The sequence below is a fragment of the Pholcus phalangioides genome, unplaced genomic scaffold (assembly GCF_987345545.1).
Source record: "Pholcus phalangioides strain wild (caught in Gottingen) unplaced genomic scaffold, Ppha-v1.0 ptg000030l_1, whole genome shotgun sequence".
Taxonomy (NCBI): domain Eukaryota; kingdom Metazoa; phylum Arthropoda; class Arachnida; order Araneae; family Pholcidae; genus Pholcus; species Pholcus phalangioides.
This window is the reverse complement of record NW_028301620.1, coordinates 2,501,700-2,521,474: the sequence shown is the minus strand read 5'-3', so window position 1 is coordinate 2,521,474 and position 19,775 is coordinate 2,501,700. Positions and strand designations below refer to the sequence as shown.

Here is a 19,775-nt window from a genome sequence, read left to right as displayed (position 1 = left end):
AGCAGTCTGATGGATTACCATGACTAACATAGACATAATTACCACAAAGAAATACGCCAACGTGACAATGATCTGAATCATGTCTTTCGTTATCGGACTTTGGCCAGGTATCACCAGCCACTTCACGACCTGGCCAATTTTGGGCTTTGGCAATAACATATATATATACACTGAAGAGCCAAAAAAACTGGTCCACCTGCCTAATAGCGTGTAGGGCCCCTGCGAGCCCGCAGAAGTGCCGCAACACGACGTGGCATGGACTCGACTAATGTCTGAAGTAGTACCGGAGGTAATTGACACCATGAATTCTGCAGGGCTGTCCATAAATCCGTAGGAGTAAGAGAGGGTGGAGATCTCTTCTGAACAGCACGTTGCAAGGCATCCCAGATATGTTCAATAATGTTCATGTCTGGGGATTTAGGTGGCCAGCGGAAGTATCTAAAGTCAGAAGAGTGTTCTTGGAGCCACTTTGTAGCAATTCTGGACGTGTGGGGTGTCGCATTGTCCTGCTGAAATTGTCCAAGTCCGTCGGAATGCACAATGGACATGAATGGGTGCAGGTGATCAGACAGGATGCTTACTTACCTGCTACTTCACCAAACACCAACTCTGGCCATATCGCTATATTGCAATTTACTTCCATTAGTGAGATGGGTTGGAAGTGAAGATTCTGTCTATCGGTGGCCGCCTCGAGTTCGTTTGGGAAAATATCTTATTTATATCCTATCTTGGGTTCGAACCCGGGACCCTGACAACAACCTTCACGATGGTAGACGAGCATCTTACCACCATGCCACTCGGGCACTGCTTATGTACCTGTCACCTGTCAGAGTCGTATCTAGACGTATCAGGGGTCCCATATCACGCCAACTGCACACGCCCCATACCATCACAGAGCCTCCAACAGCTTGAACAGTCCCCTGTTGACATGTAGGGTCCATGGATTCATGAGGTTGTCTCCATACCCGTACACATCCATCAGCTCGAAGCAATTGGAACCGAGACTCGTCAGACCAGGCAACGTGTTTCCAGTCCTCAACAGTCCAATGTCGGTGTTGTCTGGCCTAGGCGAGGCGTAAAGCTTTGTGTCGTGCAGTCATCAAGGGTACACGAGTGGGCCTTCGGCTCCAAAAGCCCATATCGATGATGTTTCGTTGAATGGTTTGCACCCTGACACTTGTTGATGGCTCAGCATTGAAATCTGCAGCAATTTGCGGAAGGGTTGCACGTCTGTCACGTTTAATGATTCTCGTCAGTCGTCGTTGGTCCCGTTCTTGCGTGATCTTTTTCCGGCCACAGCGATGTCGTAGATTTCATTTTCTACCGGATTCCCGATATTCACGTTACACTCGTGAAATGGTCGTACGTGAAAATCCAAATTTCATCGCTACCTCGGAGATGCTATGTCCCATCTCTCGTGCGTGGACCCATGTTCAAACTCACTTAAATCTCGATAACCTGCCATTGTAGCAGCAGTAACCGATCTAACAACTATGCCAGACACTTGTTGTGTTATATAGGCGTTGCCGACCGCAGCGCCGTACTCTGATTGGTTCCGTATCTCTTTATTTGCATACGCATGCCTGTACCAGTTTTTTTGGCTCTTCAGTTTATATGCATACAATTTTTCTTAATTTGGTTTTCTATCAAAGTAATAAGAAATATGCAATATTTTCAGAAAACTGGATATCATGTGAAGATGTTGATTGTTTCCGAAGGAGAATTTCATCTCTACTAAGAATAAAAACCCCTCATATGCCAGGGGAGTGCTCTTACCACTAAGCTACAGAGGAGATAGAAAATATCTTTTTTGGAGCATATAATGCTGAGCAAAATCTGCAATGGACAGTCTGACACAACCAGCTAATAATTTGTAGACGAAAAGGCCACCAGATGGCTATATATATATATATATATATAGGGTGATTATAATTGAAGTTCCCTCCTCTAAGCAGTTTTTCTCACAGCTTATCCGAATACAGCCAAATTTTTAAGATATCTTAATGAGACCATGAGGAGAGAGATTTATGAAATTTAAAAAAAGTTTTGACCACCAAGTGAAAAAAAAAAGTTTTTTTAATTTTATTTTACACTAGCTGTAATACCCGGCGCTGCCCGGGTTTCTTCAATGAGGCTTTTTTGGATCACGTGATATCTCCCTCTCTTTTTCTTGAGGGACATAAAAACCGTGTCCAAGTTAACCAACATGGCGACTTCCTGCACGATTCATGAAATAAACAAATTTAGATTTACAGAAACGTAGAAATTAATATATATTTTCCTTTTTTAAGGGGCGCTAGGTATTTCGATAAACCTCCACCCCCTGAACTTCAAGTTACCCATCTGCCTGTTTTAGCTTTCAAAAAATGCTTAAAGCTGTGGAATTTTTTCAGTCCACTTTTTATGGGCTCATAATTAATTTTAAAATATCCTAACCTACATGAATTCATGAAAATAAATATCAAAAGACAATACGGAGACATTAATTTTCATGCTTGAGAAGATATAAATAAAAAGTTGAAATCAATGTTATTACATGGATATCAAACTCAAAAGTAGGTCCGGCTAATTACTTCATATTTAATCTCCTAGGCTTCTTATCTCTAAGCGAACTAAATATTTCAAAAATCAAAAATTCAATACAATTTTTAAAATTATTGATGGGGCGGAAAACCCCATCAAATTTCCGCATTTCTACAGTAAAATCGGCAATTTTAACACTGATTTCTATGGGAATCATCCTTTGCTTGACCCTCAAACTGATGCTGATGATGATTATGACGTCTATTCGAAAAGCCTCATTACTGGGAGGATTGAAAAAGTGGCAAACCATTATAAAGGCATAAACTATTATACATATGGTAACAGGATTAAAGAAGTGACAAACCGTTGTAAAGGCATATACACGTCTGAAACGCATTGCTAGGGAACCATGGTAACCAAAGTAAATGTTCCGAAAGTGATTGTTGAGGCCCAAAAACCATTGTTGCCCAACCGTTTTTTGCCCATTCGGGGCATTTGCCCTGCTCTGACAAAATTCTCTGACGAAATTTTAAAGTAGCCTATCGTTCAAGCCGGGTCCCATTTGGTATATATGCAAAATTTGGTGACGATCTATCTAAAATTGTAGATTTGTATAGAGAACATACATACAGACAGACAGACAGACAGAAAATCAATTTTATATATATAGATTTTCCCATGGTCCACATAGTGTGGACCAAGTTTCAATGGAATACATCTACCAGAATGGGCGTCGTATAGGTCTGAGTAGTTTCAGTATGCTGACACCCCTCAGAACAATGTAGCACCAATCAGTATACTGACACTACTCTGACCTATGTAGGCCTGTTCTGGAAGACGTATTCCATTGAAATTTGGTATATATGCTATATGGTCCATAGGAAAAAGGAAAATTTTGTAAGAAAAAAAGCTCAACTGTTTCATCTGGTGGTTAAAAATTGAACTTTTTTATTTATTTCATAAATCTCTATTCCCATGATCTCATTAAGATATCCTAAAAATTTGGCTGCATTCAGATAAGCAGTGTGTTTGAGGCAAAACTATTCAGAGTAAGGAAATTTTAATTATCACCATGTATATATGACATAATGTTGCTCTCCACTTGTTTATGCAAGATTTTCAGAAAAAGATGGAAATGAAGTTTTCTTTCAAAAAAAATCAACATCTTCACACAACATCCAATTTTCTGAAATCTGGCATAAAAAAGTAGAAAGTGGCATCATGCATATGATAAGAAATACCCTAAGAAAAACTAGGGCTCCAGACCATCATTACGTGTTGGACAGTAACATGCATACAGCAAGAAAAAGAGGAGAACCATAAATTCGGTTGTGACCATGTGATGCTTGACAGACAGCACATATATGTTTAGCTCCCAGGACTTGTCTCCATCTAGGAGGGTTTGGTATGAGTACCACTTGATAAACAAGCAAAGTTTTGAAATACAGGTTTTCAGTCATGTTGTAAAACACTCGTGAAAAGTTACTAGCAACCCAAAGTTTTCCTGTACTCTGAAAAGTAAAAAAAATTTACCGAAACTTTAAACTTCTCCTGAGCATCTTCAATTGCACTTTTTATATGATTGTCTATGTGAAAGTCTATACGGCGAGGAGGCATCAATTGCCGCTCCACTTTCTCAGAACCCTATAAAAATATTATAATTTCAATCATAACTTTTCTGTAAATATCAAACTGCTGTGATTAAAATTTTTAAAATATAAAATAATTATTCTGAGAGAACGGAATTTTCATTTTTTTAAATTCTGTTCAACATTAAATAAGGGCTTGATCAAAACTGTTGTTTGGATTTCAACACTTTCGCAAGTGCAATGCATACACAATAGCTAATAAATTTTAAATACAAGTGATTTTCTAAAAGTTTTATATTTTGGTTTAATTTTTCTTAAACTAATTACGGTTATTTCAAGAACAAATGTATGTTCCAAAAATATTTTAAAAGATTTGTCACTGTACCTTCCATTCACCACCACATTCCATCACAGACATGTAGCAATAATGTCCCATACAAACAGGAACTAATCCATCAAATGGCGAATGCTATAAAAAATGAAGATGCATATCTTAATCATAAATTTAAATGACAAGTAGTTACATGAATAGCGAATGAAAGAAAAGCAATCAGCTTACATCCGAGATCATTCCAAGACCTCCATTTTCGAAAAAGATATCATTTGCTGATTTGTCAGCCCAACGGTTTTTTCCATCTCCAGTGAGGCACAGTTTGAATGCCTTTAAAAACAAAAATACAATACTTTAATGTGCATGAGAAACCTTTGTTTTTTTTTAGATTAAAACTTTGGAGAAGTTTTCATTAAAGATATTTTTTAGTTTAAGATAATTAAAAAATATTTTTTTTTATTCATCATACAAATTGTGAGATCCATGATGACCCTCCTGGGTGGAAGCATGGGAAGGGTCAAAGGTCAGATAGGGGGACTGGACAGCTGCATACCAGGAGCCCAAGGATGGTGGAGAAAGAAAGAGATGTACAAGGAGAGAAGGGGACAAAAAAAGGAGAGACATTATGAAGGAGAAAGTACAAAGGAGAAGATATAAGCAACTCATGTGAAGAGCTGGCCAACCAAATTATACATACAATGTAATAAGTGTACATAATTAACATATATACATTAATTAAAAGAAATGCACCTAGCAGTGAAAGTGTGGCTCTTCCTGTGTTTCGGCTGCGTCATTTTTATATTGGTGGCAGCGCGTGTGTGATGAAAGAATCCAATGTCTTGGATGGAGGAATAACGATGTCAGCAGTAGAAAATCAGCACGGAGGAATAGACAGAACATCGAAAGAATGAACTGATGTGAAGTATTGTGAAAGAGTTGTTATATATAACAAGGGACTGGAACAACAAGGCTGTATGGAAATCCTGGAAATAAGGGGTGAGTGGCATGTTTGTCTGAAACCTTAAGATTGCTGGATCTGATGAGATAAATTCAAGCTGTTTGGTGTAATTTTAGAATCTTTTCGATAGAGTATAATTAACATTAATAGCAGTTCACCATGACATTTTTAATGAAAGCAAAAAAATGTTATTTGATGGTAAATGCTGAGGAATTAGGTGAAGATCCCGGAAATGTCGTAGTATTTGAATTAAGAAATAAAGTACTAAAAAGTAAGAATTTTGAAGCAAAAGCAATAGAGGAATTTTTTAAAACTATTGTAAAGAAAAGAGAGGAAAGAGAACAGAAAGAGTACGAGCGATCACAACAACTTGAATTAGAAAAACTAAGACTTCCTAATGAGTTGGAGTTAGAAAAAATCAGATCAAGCTATGGATCTCATATGCGGAAGAAAGTGGTTCGGTAGAAACATACCTGAAAAGTATTCAGGCATTGATGGTGGAGGTACCGCAGAAGTCTGAAGGCTGGAATTTTTTCTTCAGCTTGGAGAGAGCTTTTAGAATGAAAAATGTGCCGGATCCATTAAAGGCCGAAATTGTGGGCATAAGCATCGGGGTAAGCTGGTGCAAGCAGTAGTGGATTCAGGGAGTCAGGTGAAAGTCATAAGGGCAGATGTGGTTCTGGGGATACCCTTAGAAGGGGCAAGAAACATCTATCTGGAAGGTGTCTTTGGAAACATGATTCAGATTCCTTTGGTTCGATTGCCAATAGCCAAGGATGAAAAAAGATGTCACATCAAAGAGGATGTGTGCAGTTGCTGAAGGTTTGGTCGAAGAAATGATCATACATCCTAGTGTACTCCACAAGTTGAGGGGGGATAACTGGGATCATTTACACCAGGATAGGGGTAAGAACGAGGTTTCAGTGGCAAAGGAAAGAAGCGAGTTAAATTCATTGGATTTGAGTGCAGTGGCAGAAGAAAATGTCAGTAGATTGTTTCAGTGCAGGGAGGATAAACATACACCTAAGCTAGAAGAGTTTGCAAGTGAGCAAAGGAATTATCCAGATTCAGAAAAATATGTGGATGTAAAATCCAATAAGTTTGAATTTATCCATACCGAAATATTGTATGGATCATGAGAAAAATGTTTCCAGGGAAATTGATGCACAACCGATATTAATTATGGCCGTACCAAAGAAGGTTGATTAGTGTGCAGTGTCAGAAAAACACAGAGGGACACGCAAAACATCCAAGGAATTGGGGAAGAATTGATCAGGGACGGGGCGAGTGGCAGAAAATTACTTGATGTCTTCTGAGTTAGTCAGAATGTTCAGGTAATGGCAATACAGGTGTCTGTGTACCTAAAGCAGATAGTTATTGAAGGGCATGAAAAGCTAGCGGAACAAACTGATACAGAAACCAAGCCAAAAAAAGGCTGATTACGGTAGCTTAACAGGTGAAAATTATAAAGTTTTGCAGAAAAATATTATGTTATTTTCTGATTCTGCAAGTGAATTATATGCTTGTTGGCATGGGCCAGGTACATCTCTTGAATTAAGAATATAAAGGAATATTTTATGCTTTTGTAAATAAATCTAGATATAAGGATTTTTTTTTTGTTATTATTCTAAGCAATCAAAGTAATGCAGTAAATGTTTATTATCATTAGTATAATTATTTAGTATATACACACTATCCAGCTTTCTTGGGGCAAAGAAAACTGTTCACATCACTGTTATTACCCCAAGAAAAGGGTCCAGTGCTGTGTATGGGTGTGAAAAAAGAATAAACATTGGAGTTTGTTGGGACACAGTGTTGCATTTGAAGAAAGAGAAAATGAGGGGAGTCCGTTAATGAGGAGGCTATCCCATCATAAAAGGGGGGTAAGATGCATAATCCCCACAGCCCTTTCTCCCTCTCTACACCATCTCCACGGGAAAAATACATATGCAAGCCTAAAAAAAGAGTGTCCAAGTCATTGCAAGTAAAGAGCAGCACAAGGAGAAGAAAGAAAAACTCAACCATAGAGGCTGAGTTTTTACTTGTGTTTGGGTGTGTGAGATCCGTGATGACCCTCCTGGATGAAAGCTTGGGATGGGTCAAGGGTCAGATAGGGGGACTGGACAGCTGCATACCAGGAGCCCAGGGATGGTGGAGAAAGAAAGATGTACAAGGAGAAAAGGGGACAAAAAAAGGAGAGACATTATGAAGGAGAAAGTACAAAGGAGAGGATGTAAGCAGTTCATGTGAAGAGCTGGCCAACCAAATTATGCATAAGATGTAATAAAAGTGTACATAATTAACATATATGCATTAATTAAAAGAAATGCATCTAGCAGTAATAGTGTGATTCTTCCCATGTTTCTGCTGCGGCATTTTTATAGAAACCATTAAATTACTCATCTGATACATCACAATCAGTTACATCTACTGATTCATTAGCATCATCAGAGTCTCATGATAAATTGCAAGAAATATTGAGTAATTTATTAATATCTATAATTCTATTATGTATAAGAAACACTTTTTGACTGAGAGGCTCCTTGTACGCATTAAAATATGGTACATATACATACAGTAAGACCTTGTTAAGTCGTCACCCTGATAAGTCGTCACTCCGGTTAAGTCGTCGTTTTTCTTCAGGCCCATCTAACTTTCATAGACGACAATGTTAATATACCATCGTTCACTCGTCTCAAATTTTGGTTAACTCGTCACTATGAAAAAGTTTGGGAGAGTAGAACAGATTAATTTTATGTTTCCTTTAAAAGAAAGAGCTTGTTAACAGCATTGCCATATGCTTAAAAGTCACCATAAAAGTCTTATGTACCAAAAGAAATGGTTCAAGTAACGAAAGTTAGCTGGGAAAGCCTGTTTGCTGGCTAAAATTTTTCACACATTAGGTGACTGTTTGAGCTGAACCCGATTTCTGCATGGGCCCCACTAATTTAAACAAAATATCTTAGTTGAAAAACCAGACATTTTTTCCAAAGTTGAGGTCTTCTAACGTGTGCTTCTCCCTACCCAAGGCCCCCCACAAGTGAAAAGTGGGATTAGTCTAAATTAAAAATTACTTGTATAAACCAAAGTGCACCAGTTTATTTTACTATAATAAGTTAAGTAATGAAAGCTAAAAAAAAGTAAACATTTCTATTTTTCTTTTGCAATCCATAAATTTTATTAATACAGTATTGTAATTTTAATTTATATTTTAATAAATGTTACATTACTTTATTACATGTGCAATACTGTGAAAATCGTATAAATTTATACAATTTTCACAGTATTGCACATTGAAACTGACAGCACTTCGGTTAAATCGTCACTTCACTTAAGCCATCATAATTTTTTGATAACATGTGGTGACGACTTATCAAGGTTTTACTGTATATATCAAAAATAAATTGTTAATTAAACCCCATTTCATGCAATTATTCATCATTTAAGATGTTTTTTTTTTTGAAGAGAAAAATTTAATCTGAAGTTCAAACGGAGAATGTTCTTCTTGGTGTTGGTCCTGTGATAAATTTTCGCCATATCACTTCAAATAATCAGAAGTGATATTTAATCAAAGAATTTTTTGTGAAGACTAATCTTCAGTTATGCAATAAATTTCTACTTTAGGCAATAAAAAATTCCATTTTTCACAATAATTTATAATTATTTTGAATGCAAACTGACTTCTGTGACATCTTTAGGTTCTGCTTCATCCAAAGATACAACCATCAAGCTAGTATTGATTGTCTCCATATGATGAGCATTTTCTGGATGAATTTTTATCAGCCATTCTAGATTCTGGAAAAGAAAAATTTGTGACAAAAAGTATTGTTGTACATTTTATATCATTTTAAAGATAAAAAATTTGTTTATACAATTGAGGAATTCAGTCAAAAACATGCTCAAAATTGTTTCTCTGACTATTTTCAAGGGGAACAGATAGAAATATTTATCAAAACAAGAAAGATTCTTCAAGATGCTTCAAGTTAAAGACTATATACACTCAACAGCAGTTATGACCTATTTATATTCTGAAAGATCGGTGTCTGGCAGGTAGGAATGAATAAGCTGATGGAGGGAATAAAAACGTTTGAGATGTGACAAGAAGGATCCTCTGGAACTGAGACAGCCCATGACTGTTTTGTGTGAATTGACCCTTGGTTGAAAAGTAAATAACTTTTCATCATTTTTAGTTTTTCCTACTATACACGATTACAGGGTGATTATTAAATTCTCCTAGTGGCATTTTACTGGAGAATCTTTGATCCCAGAGGCATACTCCAATTAAAAAAAGAATTTAAATAACACGTAGAACTTAGATACACTGGTGTAAGAAATTAAAAGAATTTGCAGACTTGGTCGATTATCTCTAGAACTACTGCACCGATTTTAATGAAATTTGATATGCACATACATTGATACAATACAAAACAAATAACCATTTAATAATTGTAATACACACGCATGATCGTGTGTAACACTCGTTGGAGTCAGAAGGTATGAAACAGCGGTTGCAGAATAAACAAAAAAATGGGTTAATAGACGGGTTAATAGGGGGTATGGTCCCCTCTTACACATATACAGGTCTCGCAGCGTGATTTCATACCTGAAATAAGGCAGTTTATCATTTCCTGTGGCAATTGGTCCCACTCATTCAACAACGCTGTTTTCATTCCCTGGATGGTTCCCGGAGGGGGGTTGCGAGTTGCAATTGCCCTCCCCAGAGCATCCCAGACATGCTCTATAGGGTTAAGATCTGGAGATCTGGCTGGCCAATCCATCCGGCGAATATCCTCACTCTCTAGAAAATCGTCGAGCAGAAGAGCTCTATGTGGCCTCACGTTAAAGTCCATTAAAATGAACTCAAAGCCAACTGCACCCCTGAAAAGGCAAACATAGGGCTCCAAGACCTCATCCTTATACGTCACACCAGTCACAGTGCATCTTTCAAAGACATGGAGAGGTGTGCGGCCATCCAACATGATGCCTGCCCAGACCATTAAACCTCCTCCGCCATAATGGTCGATTTCGCGGACATTGGAGGGTAGGTAGCGGGTCCCTGGTTCTCTCCATATGAACGTACGGCGAGAATCGGTGCTTAGGCTGAACCGGGACTCATCAGTGAAGAGAACGGTCCCCCATTGATCCATACTCCAATCTCTATGCTCTCTGCACCATGATAAACGGATTCTCCTGTCCGTAGAAGTGAGCGGAACGCAAACAGCAGGTCTTCTTGCAAACAACCCTCTCTCATGAAGTCTTTTGGAAACAGTCACCCTTGATGCACGGGTTCCTGTGGCTGCATACAAGTCAAGAGAGAGCTGAGAAGCTGTAGCACTCCTGTTACGCCTTGCTATAATCGACAAATGGCGATCTTCTCTGGCAGTCGTGGCTCTTGGACGACCTTGCCCAGGCTTTCTCTCGATGGATCCGGTATCCTGGAACTGTTTCCATAAGTTACACACGACGTTGGGCATTAAATTGAACTCTCTACAAATCTGGACTTGAGATTGGCCTGCTTCTAGCCTCCCCACAATTCGCCACCTCATTACATCATCTAAACGTTGGTGGTTACTAATTTTTACTGTTACAATTTGAAATTAAGCGATGCTGCGAAATAACACCAAGAAATTCGCAGAGGTGTGCTAGTGAACGAAATGTGTCGTAACTTATGCTCGCTTATAAAGTATGTTTCTCTACTGGCTCCGCCTACACACACGTGTACGCTTACGTATTTGATGTACAAGATTTGCATTTTTGTCTAGAAGCAGTGGTTTCACATTCAGTTCAGTTCTTTTCATGAAATTCCATAAAATATACAAATTCTCTTAATTTATTTCACCAGTGTATGTCATTCATGTTGCAAGGGGTTGTGTAGGGGTTTTATTAAAATAAAAAAAAAATTAACTTTTTAATGGACAAAAAATTTCCAAGTACAATATTCACAGAGATATTTGAATTCAAAAATGGGAGAAAAGTTGGAAAAGTGATAAATTATGGAAAGCATTGTCTATTAGACGCTGTTCCTTTCCAACTTTTCCCCAATTTTTTGAATTCAGATATCTCGACAAATATTGCACTTAGAAACACTGAATTTTTTTTTGGTCTCAAGAGAGCAATGGCAACAACTTTCTTTAATTGGGTTTTTGAGAACAAGGTATCTTTATTAAAAATTTTATCTTTTATTTTAATAACTATACAACCCCATGCAACATGAAATACGTGTCCAAGAGTTCTACAATTTATTTGGATAAATTTTTCCAATTGGACGTATACCTCTAGGATCAACAGTTAACCAATAAAATGTAGTGGGAGGGAGAGGAATTAAGTAATCAACCCTATACAGTAAAAAGCAAAATAAACATGTATACTTTAATACAGGCCTGGAAAAATCCCAATTGCCATGTCACCATGACGACCAAAAAATTGGTATTGGTGCCTAAAATTCTTTGCTTAGTTACTAAATTGCAGGCTGAGAACAGCACAAAATGTTTAGCATTTATAGTAGCATATCTGTCAACATGAAATAGGGTCACTATGCCCTGTAAAAGTCAAAAGTAATACTATTTTGGACCTTTTCTTTGGGTAAAAATGTTTTTGGCACCTAAAAAATTGTTCTGGAGACTAGATTTTTTTTTCAATTTGCCCAGCTCTGCTCTAACTAATATAAATTTCATAACATTGAAAATAAAAAAACAGCTGTTAACTGTCCGATTTCAATGCTATAAGTACAAAGTCATAGGTGCCAGAACTTAAGAGCTGAGGCACTTTGAGCCCCCAATAAATTTTGTAGGGGGGCTGAGCTTCCCCAATAATTTCAGAAAAAAACAATGTGATGCACCTTCCCTCTCCTGCATACACACCTGAGTCCTGTAAATAGGGATGCCCAGCAACTTTCAGCCCCCCCCCCCCCCCCCCGTCCCTCAATGCTTTGTCCATATCGGTTCCTCTGACAAAGGTTTATGAGTTAAAACAAATTTATCTCATACAGCAACCAATAATAACTTCTAAGATAAACATATTTAAATTCAGATGGATGATACCTTTGCCCATTCACTTCTTTCAGCAAGTGTCAGGGAAGACACAGAAGATCCTTCGCCATTAATTTTGGCCCAATCTTTAATCCTTCGCATCTGTAAGGAAAGTTCGGGTGGTGTCAAAATTTCACCACTCTCATCAAGTGCATCAAAAGTGAATATGTGGCCGCGATGAAGGATTATGACATGTGAATGACTCTGTGTATCTTCACTCTCTGAAATTAAATGGAATGATAAAATCAATTTATTTCCATTAAATTTCTTTTTTAGTCAGTAAATGCATGTTTGGCATGCAAATTATTTCAGCAACAGAAACATAAAACAATGTAGAAATTCAAGAAAGATGTCTGTATTAAAACTTGATAAAAAGTCTAAAAAACACATGTTCAAATTTTTCAATTTTCAAATACTATAAAATTTTCTATGTCCAACTGTGTTTAAGTTTTTGTTCTACCTGCACCAGAAGTATTTTTAACATATTTTAATATAAACTGCAGGCAGTCATTACACAGTAAAACGTCTTCTAATGGCCACCTTTGAACAAAAGTAATATCAGAACAACGGCCACTTTGGGCATAGAGTCAGGAAAAAAATATGCATATCACGAGAAAAAATAATGTTTAATGAAGTTTTCCCCCTCCTTGAATTTTATAGAGGGAAAACAGATTATGAATGCTTTCTTTCCCTGGGTACAAATACTAGATTGGTATATTGAAGACAGTTGAGAGGATAAAAACTTGAAGAGATAATATAGGGGACAACAAAAGAGACCTGTTGTTGGCACTCTAATTACTAGAGCAGGGGTCTTCAACCTTTATTGAGCCATGAGCACTGGTTCACTTCATCAAACGAAGAGTTCCCTTATGGCAAGTTTGACATCAGTGCCTGAAATTTGTATAATTATAATTCTTGAATGCAATTTTCACAGGGAAATATAATTGAAGCTTTGATCAAGTGCTCGTGAGCACAAAATCAGACACAAGCGTAAAGCACTTTTGGAGCTTCAGGGGAGCACCATGGTGCTCGCGAGCAACAGATTGAAGATGCCTGCACTAGAGGGATATGCAAGTTATCCGATTACTAGAAACCCTTTGTTTATTTGGCACTCTCTACTCCAAGAAATGGCCAAGTTCAAAAAAAAATTGTGCTCTCAAATAGGAATATAAATATCCAGGGTCTTAATTTTTTGAGAACGATGCGTGTGTCAGTCTTTTTTCTATTAACAAGAATGTATGTCAGCTCTTAAGTCTTCAGCTAATCCGATTGAACTTAAGAAAACGTTGGTAAGAATGACTGTTGAGAGTCCAGTGTGAACAAAGAATTACTTGGGGTTGCTGGTACATCATCTTGGTCCATATCAGTTTTTCTCGCTTGTTGTGTTCGACTTGAACACTGAAAGCCTGAATTTTAAGATGTCATATTATTAATTTAGATTGATTAATCAATTATTATAATATCATCAAAATATAATCATATTGTTTGTTTATTATTTTATTTTTTTACATAAATACAAGATAAAACAAAAAAATCAGCCAAGGGGTCTCGAGACTCATACTGGATGATACATTGCAAGTTTAAACGAATAATAAGGAACACAGTTGCTTATTAGTAAACATCAACAACAATCTAAAACGGAAAAATGAAATATTAGAAAAAAACACAGTTTTACAAAAATGGGGAGGGGGTTTTAAAAAAATCAAATATCAGAACAAAACTTTCGCATAATTTGTAGTATTTTTGGCAACGGCAAGAAGTGCAAATTATATGAAATACACATTGCATGAGTTTCAGATAAGTACAAATAACAAAAATCAATATAATGTTGCAATGCGCAAGATCAAATAGATTCATAATTTAACTGATTCAGGAGCATAAGGAAAATCAAAAGAAACTCTCGATGTCACTGATTGAAAAAAGATATTGTTTCATGTGTTTTTTGAAAGGTAATAAGTTAGTAATATTAAGGATATCCGGTAGTAAAGAGTTGCAAAATTTCGGAATGAGGTAAGTAAAGTGCTTCTTCAGAAGAGTTTTGTGGATAAGTGGTAGAGAGCATATATTGTTCAATCTATTTGAGAAACGGGAACTGTTCAAAAGTGAAGCAAATTGTCGTTTAAAAATAATTATAATAGATTTGTAGAAATAAAGCTGATGTACGGGAAAGATTCCAAGACTTTGAAAAAGTTGTTTTGAAGGAGTCAAATAGTCACTTGTGATGAGTCTTATTGCTCTTTTTTGGAGTTTCATTATTGTGTAAGATTTGAAATGAAGTCGCCACCCCAGATAGCCAAACCATATAATAGAAGGGAATGAAATAATGAGTAATAAAGTGTTAACATGAACGAGTGATCTATATATGGTTTTAGGTAATATAGTTTGTAAATTACATAGCAAAGTTTACTTTGCAGATATTTTACATGAGCTTTCCATCTGAGGTTATGATCAATATGAATACCTAGGTATTCAATCATGGAAAGAGACTCTCAGAATACAAATACAACGCCACAACAGGCAAAATGCCCAATGAAATGGCTGAGAAAAAGATGCCCATAAAAATATGGATGTCATATATTTCAAAAATACAGCAACCCAATTAAAAATGCAATTAACACAAATTATAAACAATATATACACAAGATAAAATATTATACAACGCCCATAAATAATACTTATGGTTGTCTTATTCTAAGAATGGATAGCTTCTCGATTTACCTCAACATGTTTATCGTATTTCTTTTTAAACGTGTCAATTGTGTTACAATTTACTACCTCCGGGGGTAAGCCATTCCATTTATTGACAACCCTATTAGAGAAAAATTCCCTGCGACACCATAATCTTGCATTGTCCCTTACCAATCAAATTTGTCAATCAAATTTTTTTTTTAAACGTGTCAATTGTGTTACAATTTAGCGTCAATTTAATGTCATATATTATATCTGTGGTGTTTGGTCAAAACATGACAACTCCAAAATCACATTTTTGAGATACAAGCATTTTCATTGTCATTTAAAAATCAAAAATAAAGCATACATACAAATACAAATGAAAATACCATACATCAGCATGTTGTTTAGCCGTACGCATGTATTTGTGCATTTATCTCCTTTCTAATTAGTTACAATTAGCAAGGCTTACTTTTAGATCAAAAGGCCATTTTTTGGAGATATCATGTTTTGACCAAACACCACAGATGCATATATATGATGATAATATATGACATATCTGCATGCTGAACATTATTTGAAAACCTTTTCTAATTGGGAGTATGCATCTAGGATCAATGATTTCCCAGTGCAATGCTGTAGTGGGCACGGTAGCCCAGGTCGATAATATACTCACCCAAAGTAACAAAGGATGTTTAGAGATGCAGCGAGTTCGATACCCAGTTTGTCCTTGTCAGAAAACTTTCCTGACACAGGGTACAACAAAACAGTGACATGACTGCAGAAAAAATTGCTACTGCAGGGAGTCCCAATCAAGGTGTTAGCGCACCAACCTCTCGATGAGTATAAAAAACAAGCCTGCCATTCAGAATCAGCAATAAATTGTAGGTCCTGGTCTAATTAGCCCTCGTGTGCAGAAAATGACAGTGGTGCAACAAAAATGATAAAAAATGCTATAACCCATGTTTGCTATGCACCGTGTATACCTATCGTAATCAGTTACAGAAGGGATTGTCATTTCACATGCGATATATATAGATCGCAAATTTGGGGGGGGGGGGGTTTCAGAAATAAAACTACCACTCTCAATAGCAGTCACATTTTCACAGTCCCATTAATGAATGTTGTTGGGAGGTTTTACTGTACATTCTAATGTTTTCCGTTAGAATGTTCTTTTCTCAAAACTAAGTTTTTTGTCAGATAAGACATTTTTTCACACACTACTTGTTGAAATGTCTTGAAAGCAAGGTGATACATGCTCTAAGGAGAGCATGTATCACCTGGATTTCTTATTTAAATTATTTAAAGAAACTTTACGGTACAAAGTGGGAATAAATTTCAGTGATTTGTGAAAAAAGCTACATGTTGTTGAAGTTAAAATTCAAGAAAAAAAATAGCCAACAATTAAAATCATAAATGCTCTCGATAAATTTCATGAAGATATTCATAGTATTTGAGAAAGAAAAATTGAGTGTCTAAATTGAATAGAAAATTTTTAAATGTTCCTCAAAGGAAGGGGATTTTCATAGCAAAGCATGGGAAGCCAAGATAGTGCACTAACCCCCCTTGAAGAATGGTTAAATATAATGTGAAATAATAGAAATTCTTAAAATTTATATGAGTATTTAATTCTTCACATTGAAATAAAGTGCAGATAAATCAATAGACTCTCAATAGAAACAACGGTATCTTACCTGGATGGAAATGACAAACTATCTTATCTTGTTCTTCTCCAGGAATACGAACTGTATTGAAAAGCCTTCTAAATTGATGCATGCTCCAAGGAATATCCTGAGAGTAATGAGGTTTTAGGCGTTCCCTACATAACAGATTGAAAACTGATAAAAAAACCAACATAATTTGTAAAAGATCATATTAATAAAAAAAATTGTCAATAGAAACTAAAACTACTTAACCATACATGCAATTTGTAAACAACATTTCTTTGAGGATTTTTTAATGGATTGGTGCATGTCAGAAAGTGTGTTCTGAGTGTATGTGTGACTAAGTAAGTGAGTTTTTTACTTGTTTCATGTTATATTGGTGCTGTCATCTGCCTTCCACATTTGGAAGTGAAAATATGTCACATATCTTAATTCTTGTGTCATGTAAGTAGTGTGTTTAAGTCATGTCTGCTCTCTGCGGAGAGAAAAGGAGAGACTGGCTCACATTCGTGCTTTAGTGTTGGAAAACCACATCAGTAGAAACTGCAATAGATGCAGAAGAGAAAAACATTTTTGAAAATAAAACATTTGAATTTTTCATTCCTCTCCCTATCTCTGTACGCCAGAGGTAAACGACATCGTCAGAAAAGGGAAATTTTACAGGAGAGCAGTTTTTTTGTGTCTTTCTATGGTGGTCACTTTTTTTTATAAAGTGAATATCTCTGTGATAGTTTTTGAAATAGGATGTAATGTTTACCTCCAGCATGCTGATATATTCTTAATATTCGGTTCTCAATATTCTGTTCAGTGACGGTTCTCAATATTCATCATTATAATTACCTATATGATCTGCGAACACAGAAGCTAAAAGTCTATTATGAATAAATTACTGAAAAATGTGAATTCTATCAAATATTTTTGTTCCAAATGTGTGATCAAATATATCTTATTGCAAATTCGGAATATGGATGGCAGCACTTCTTGAGCACATAACAAGCATTCATGAGAACCAAACTTCACGCGAGATGCCGAACGCATACACAGCAAATACTGACTTTGTTAAAAGTTCCTCAGATGAATATTTATGGAGGTGCATGTGCAATTTAGCACACACAGCTATAGTTTCAAATAATAGTCATCATGTTGTTTGATGATGCCAGTTGAAAAATTCCAGTTATTTGCTCCCAGTTTATTGAAAATTTCAAGAGTATTAAATTGGTAAAATTGTCTTGAAAATGAATGTGAAGTCTCCAAAAAAAAAAAAAAAAATTACTCTTGTAGCAGCCTCCAGAAGCACAACTGAAAATATAGGTAGAGTGAACCATATTTGATTTGTCTTTTTGGTTCATAAGGCCAAATATTCAGCAGATCAGTAATTCCCACCATGCTGCACTGAGGAAGAAGAGGACTTCTGTGTTGTAGATATGCTAGCTCTTCCCACCATTTCTCCAGCTGGAAAGAACAGAGTGTATTTTGGTTTATAAATAATCATAAGTCATCTTAAATTTGAAAAAAAAAACATAAATCATAAGTTAATATGGCAAAATTATTGTTGAATTGATTGTATCATAAAATTTCTAATTAGCCTCTCTTTTGTGTATTGATGATGTTGTACACAACTTTCATCTATGAAACTTCCTCTAAAACCCAAATGAGGCCTCTTACAAATGCAAGAGATTGCATAAGGTTAAAATGTCTTGATAATGTCTTCCTGATTGTTGTGATGATGATTACCCCATTCTTTCACATTTTCTTCTAATCAAGACTAATTAGTGGCAAAAGTAAGTATAAAAAGCACATTAATATAATTTAGCGTAACAGATTTTTTTTCCTTGTAAATAATAATATGCCCATAATTATTTATAGAAAATAAAGGTAAAATATGGTTCAATATCAATAACATAAATTGCATCAGAGTATTACTCTTGCTAATTCAAATGTTTTTGATAGATTTACCCAATTTCTTTGATGATTGGCTTTTTGCATCAATTTCATCTGGAGTTCTTTGCCAATGCCGTTCAAAAATTCTTTGCAGATTGCTTCTGTTTTTTTGTACTCTTCTTCAGTCACCACAGGTTTAACTGAGAAATAAATAAGAAAAAACCTTGTTTGTCAAGGAAATTCTTATTCAGCTAATTATAGGTTGTGTTCATTTCACACAATGCCAACACTGCATAATTGCTGCCAAATATACAAAATATTAATTTTAATTAATACATATCAAAGTACAGGATATTCCCAATTCAAAATCAGATATATTTTTATGTTAAAATAAACATTTAATAAGATAAAGCTGTTGTATTTGCAAGTACTATCATGAAAATTCATTGATACAAATATGCATGCCAGCTTTTAACAACAGTTCTCAGAGATAGTGTGTATATTAATGATTTTATTTGATGAAAGCCCTCAAATTAAGAATGCATATAAAATGTTTCACTTCATAGATTTTGTCACACATTGTGATATCACATTCTGTCAGTGCATGCCTACTCAGGCAGACCGACAACATGAGAATTGCAATCACCAAAATTCAGTCATGTATGAAAAATTAAAATCAAGACAGGTGACACTGTTTTGAGTCTCAGCCATTCATGTCCATCAGTGATTCTCAACCTATGTGACCTAAGATAACAAAACATGGCATTCAAAAACAGGGAAAACTAGGGCTAAAATATTCAGCTAGCTATCTAATCCAAAGTAAGAAATGCATTCTGACGATACAAAAATGAAATGTTAATCTCATAAATAGCTAAATATGTGTAGATGCAGTGAAACAACCTACATAACGATACTTAAGAGAATGGAGAAATGTATCATTATAAAATAATTAGCGTTATAGATGGAATATATTAACACTATGAAAAGGGCTTCAAGACTGGAGAGTAATATTGCTATATAGAAGATTACCATTGCAGAGGGTGTTTTTATATAGGGGATTACCATTATAGAGGGCATTGCTATATAGGAATTTATTATATAGAATTTAAAATATTTGTGAAGTTTTTTTCA

The 19,775-nt window shown here is 35.8% G+C and overlaps 1 protein-coding gene across 3 annotated transcripts in view; it reads right to left on the bottom strand.

Moving 5' to 3' along the window:
* CROT (Carnitine O-octanoyltransferase) overlaps nucleotides 1-19,775 on the bottom strand; it is a 55,321-nt gene that overhangs the window by 15,113 nt on the left and 20,433 nt on the right. For all 3 annotated transcript variants that reach the window (XM_089252590.1, XM_089252589.1, XM_089252591.1), the window contains exons 4-11: nucleotides 18,720-18,844; nucleotides 18,037-18,215; nucleotides 16,794-16,918; nucleotides 12,442-12,650; nucleotides 9,083-9,196; nucleotides 4,672-4,773; nucleotides 4,498-4,581; nucleotides 4,057-4,167 (exon numbers count right to left, since the gene is read on the bottom strand). In XM_089252590.1, the coding sequence (XP_089108716.1) occupies nucleotides 4,057-4,167; nucleotides 4,498-4,581; nucleotides 4,672-4,773; nucleotides 9,083-9,196; nucleotides 12,442-12,650; nucleotides 16,794-16,918; nucleotides 18,037-18,215; nucleotides 18,720-18,844 (1,049 nt within the window). The remainder of the gene's footprint in view (nucleotides 1-4,056; nucleotides 4,168-4,497; nucleotides 4,582-4,671; nucleotides 4,774-9,082; nucleotides 9,197-12,441; nucleotides 12,651-16,793; nucleotides 16,919-18,036; nucleotides 18,216-18,719; nucleotides 18,845-19,775) is intronic.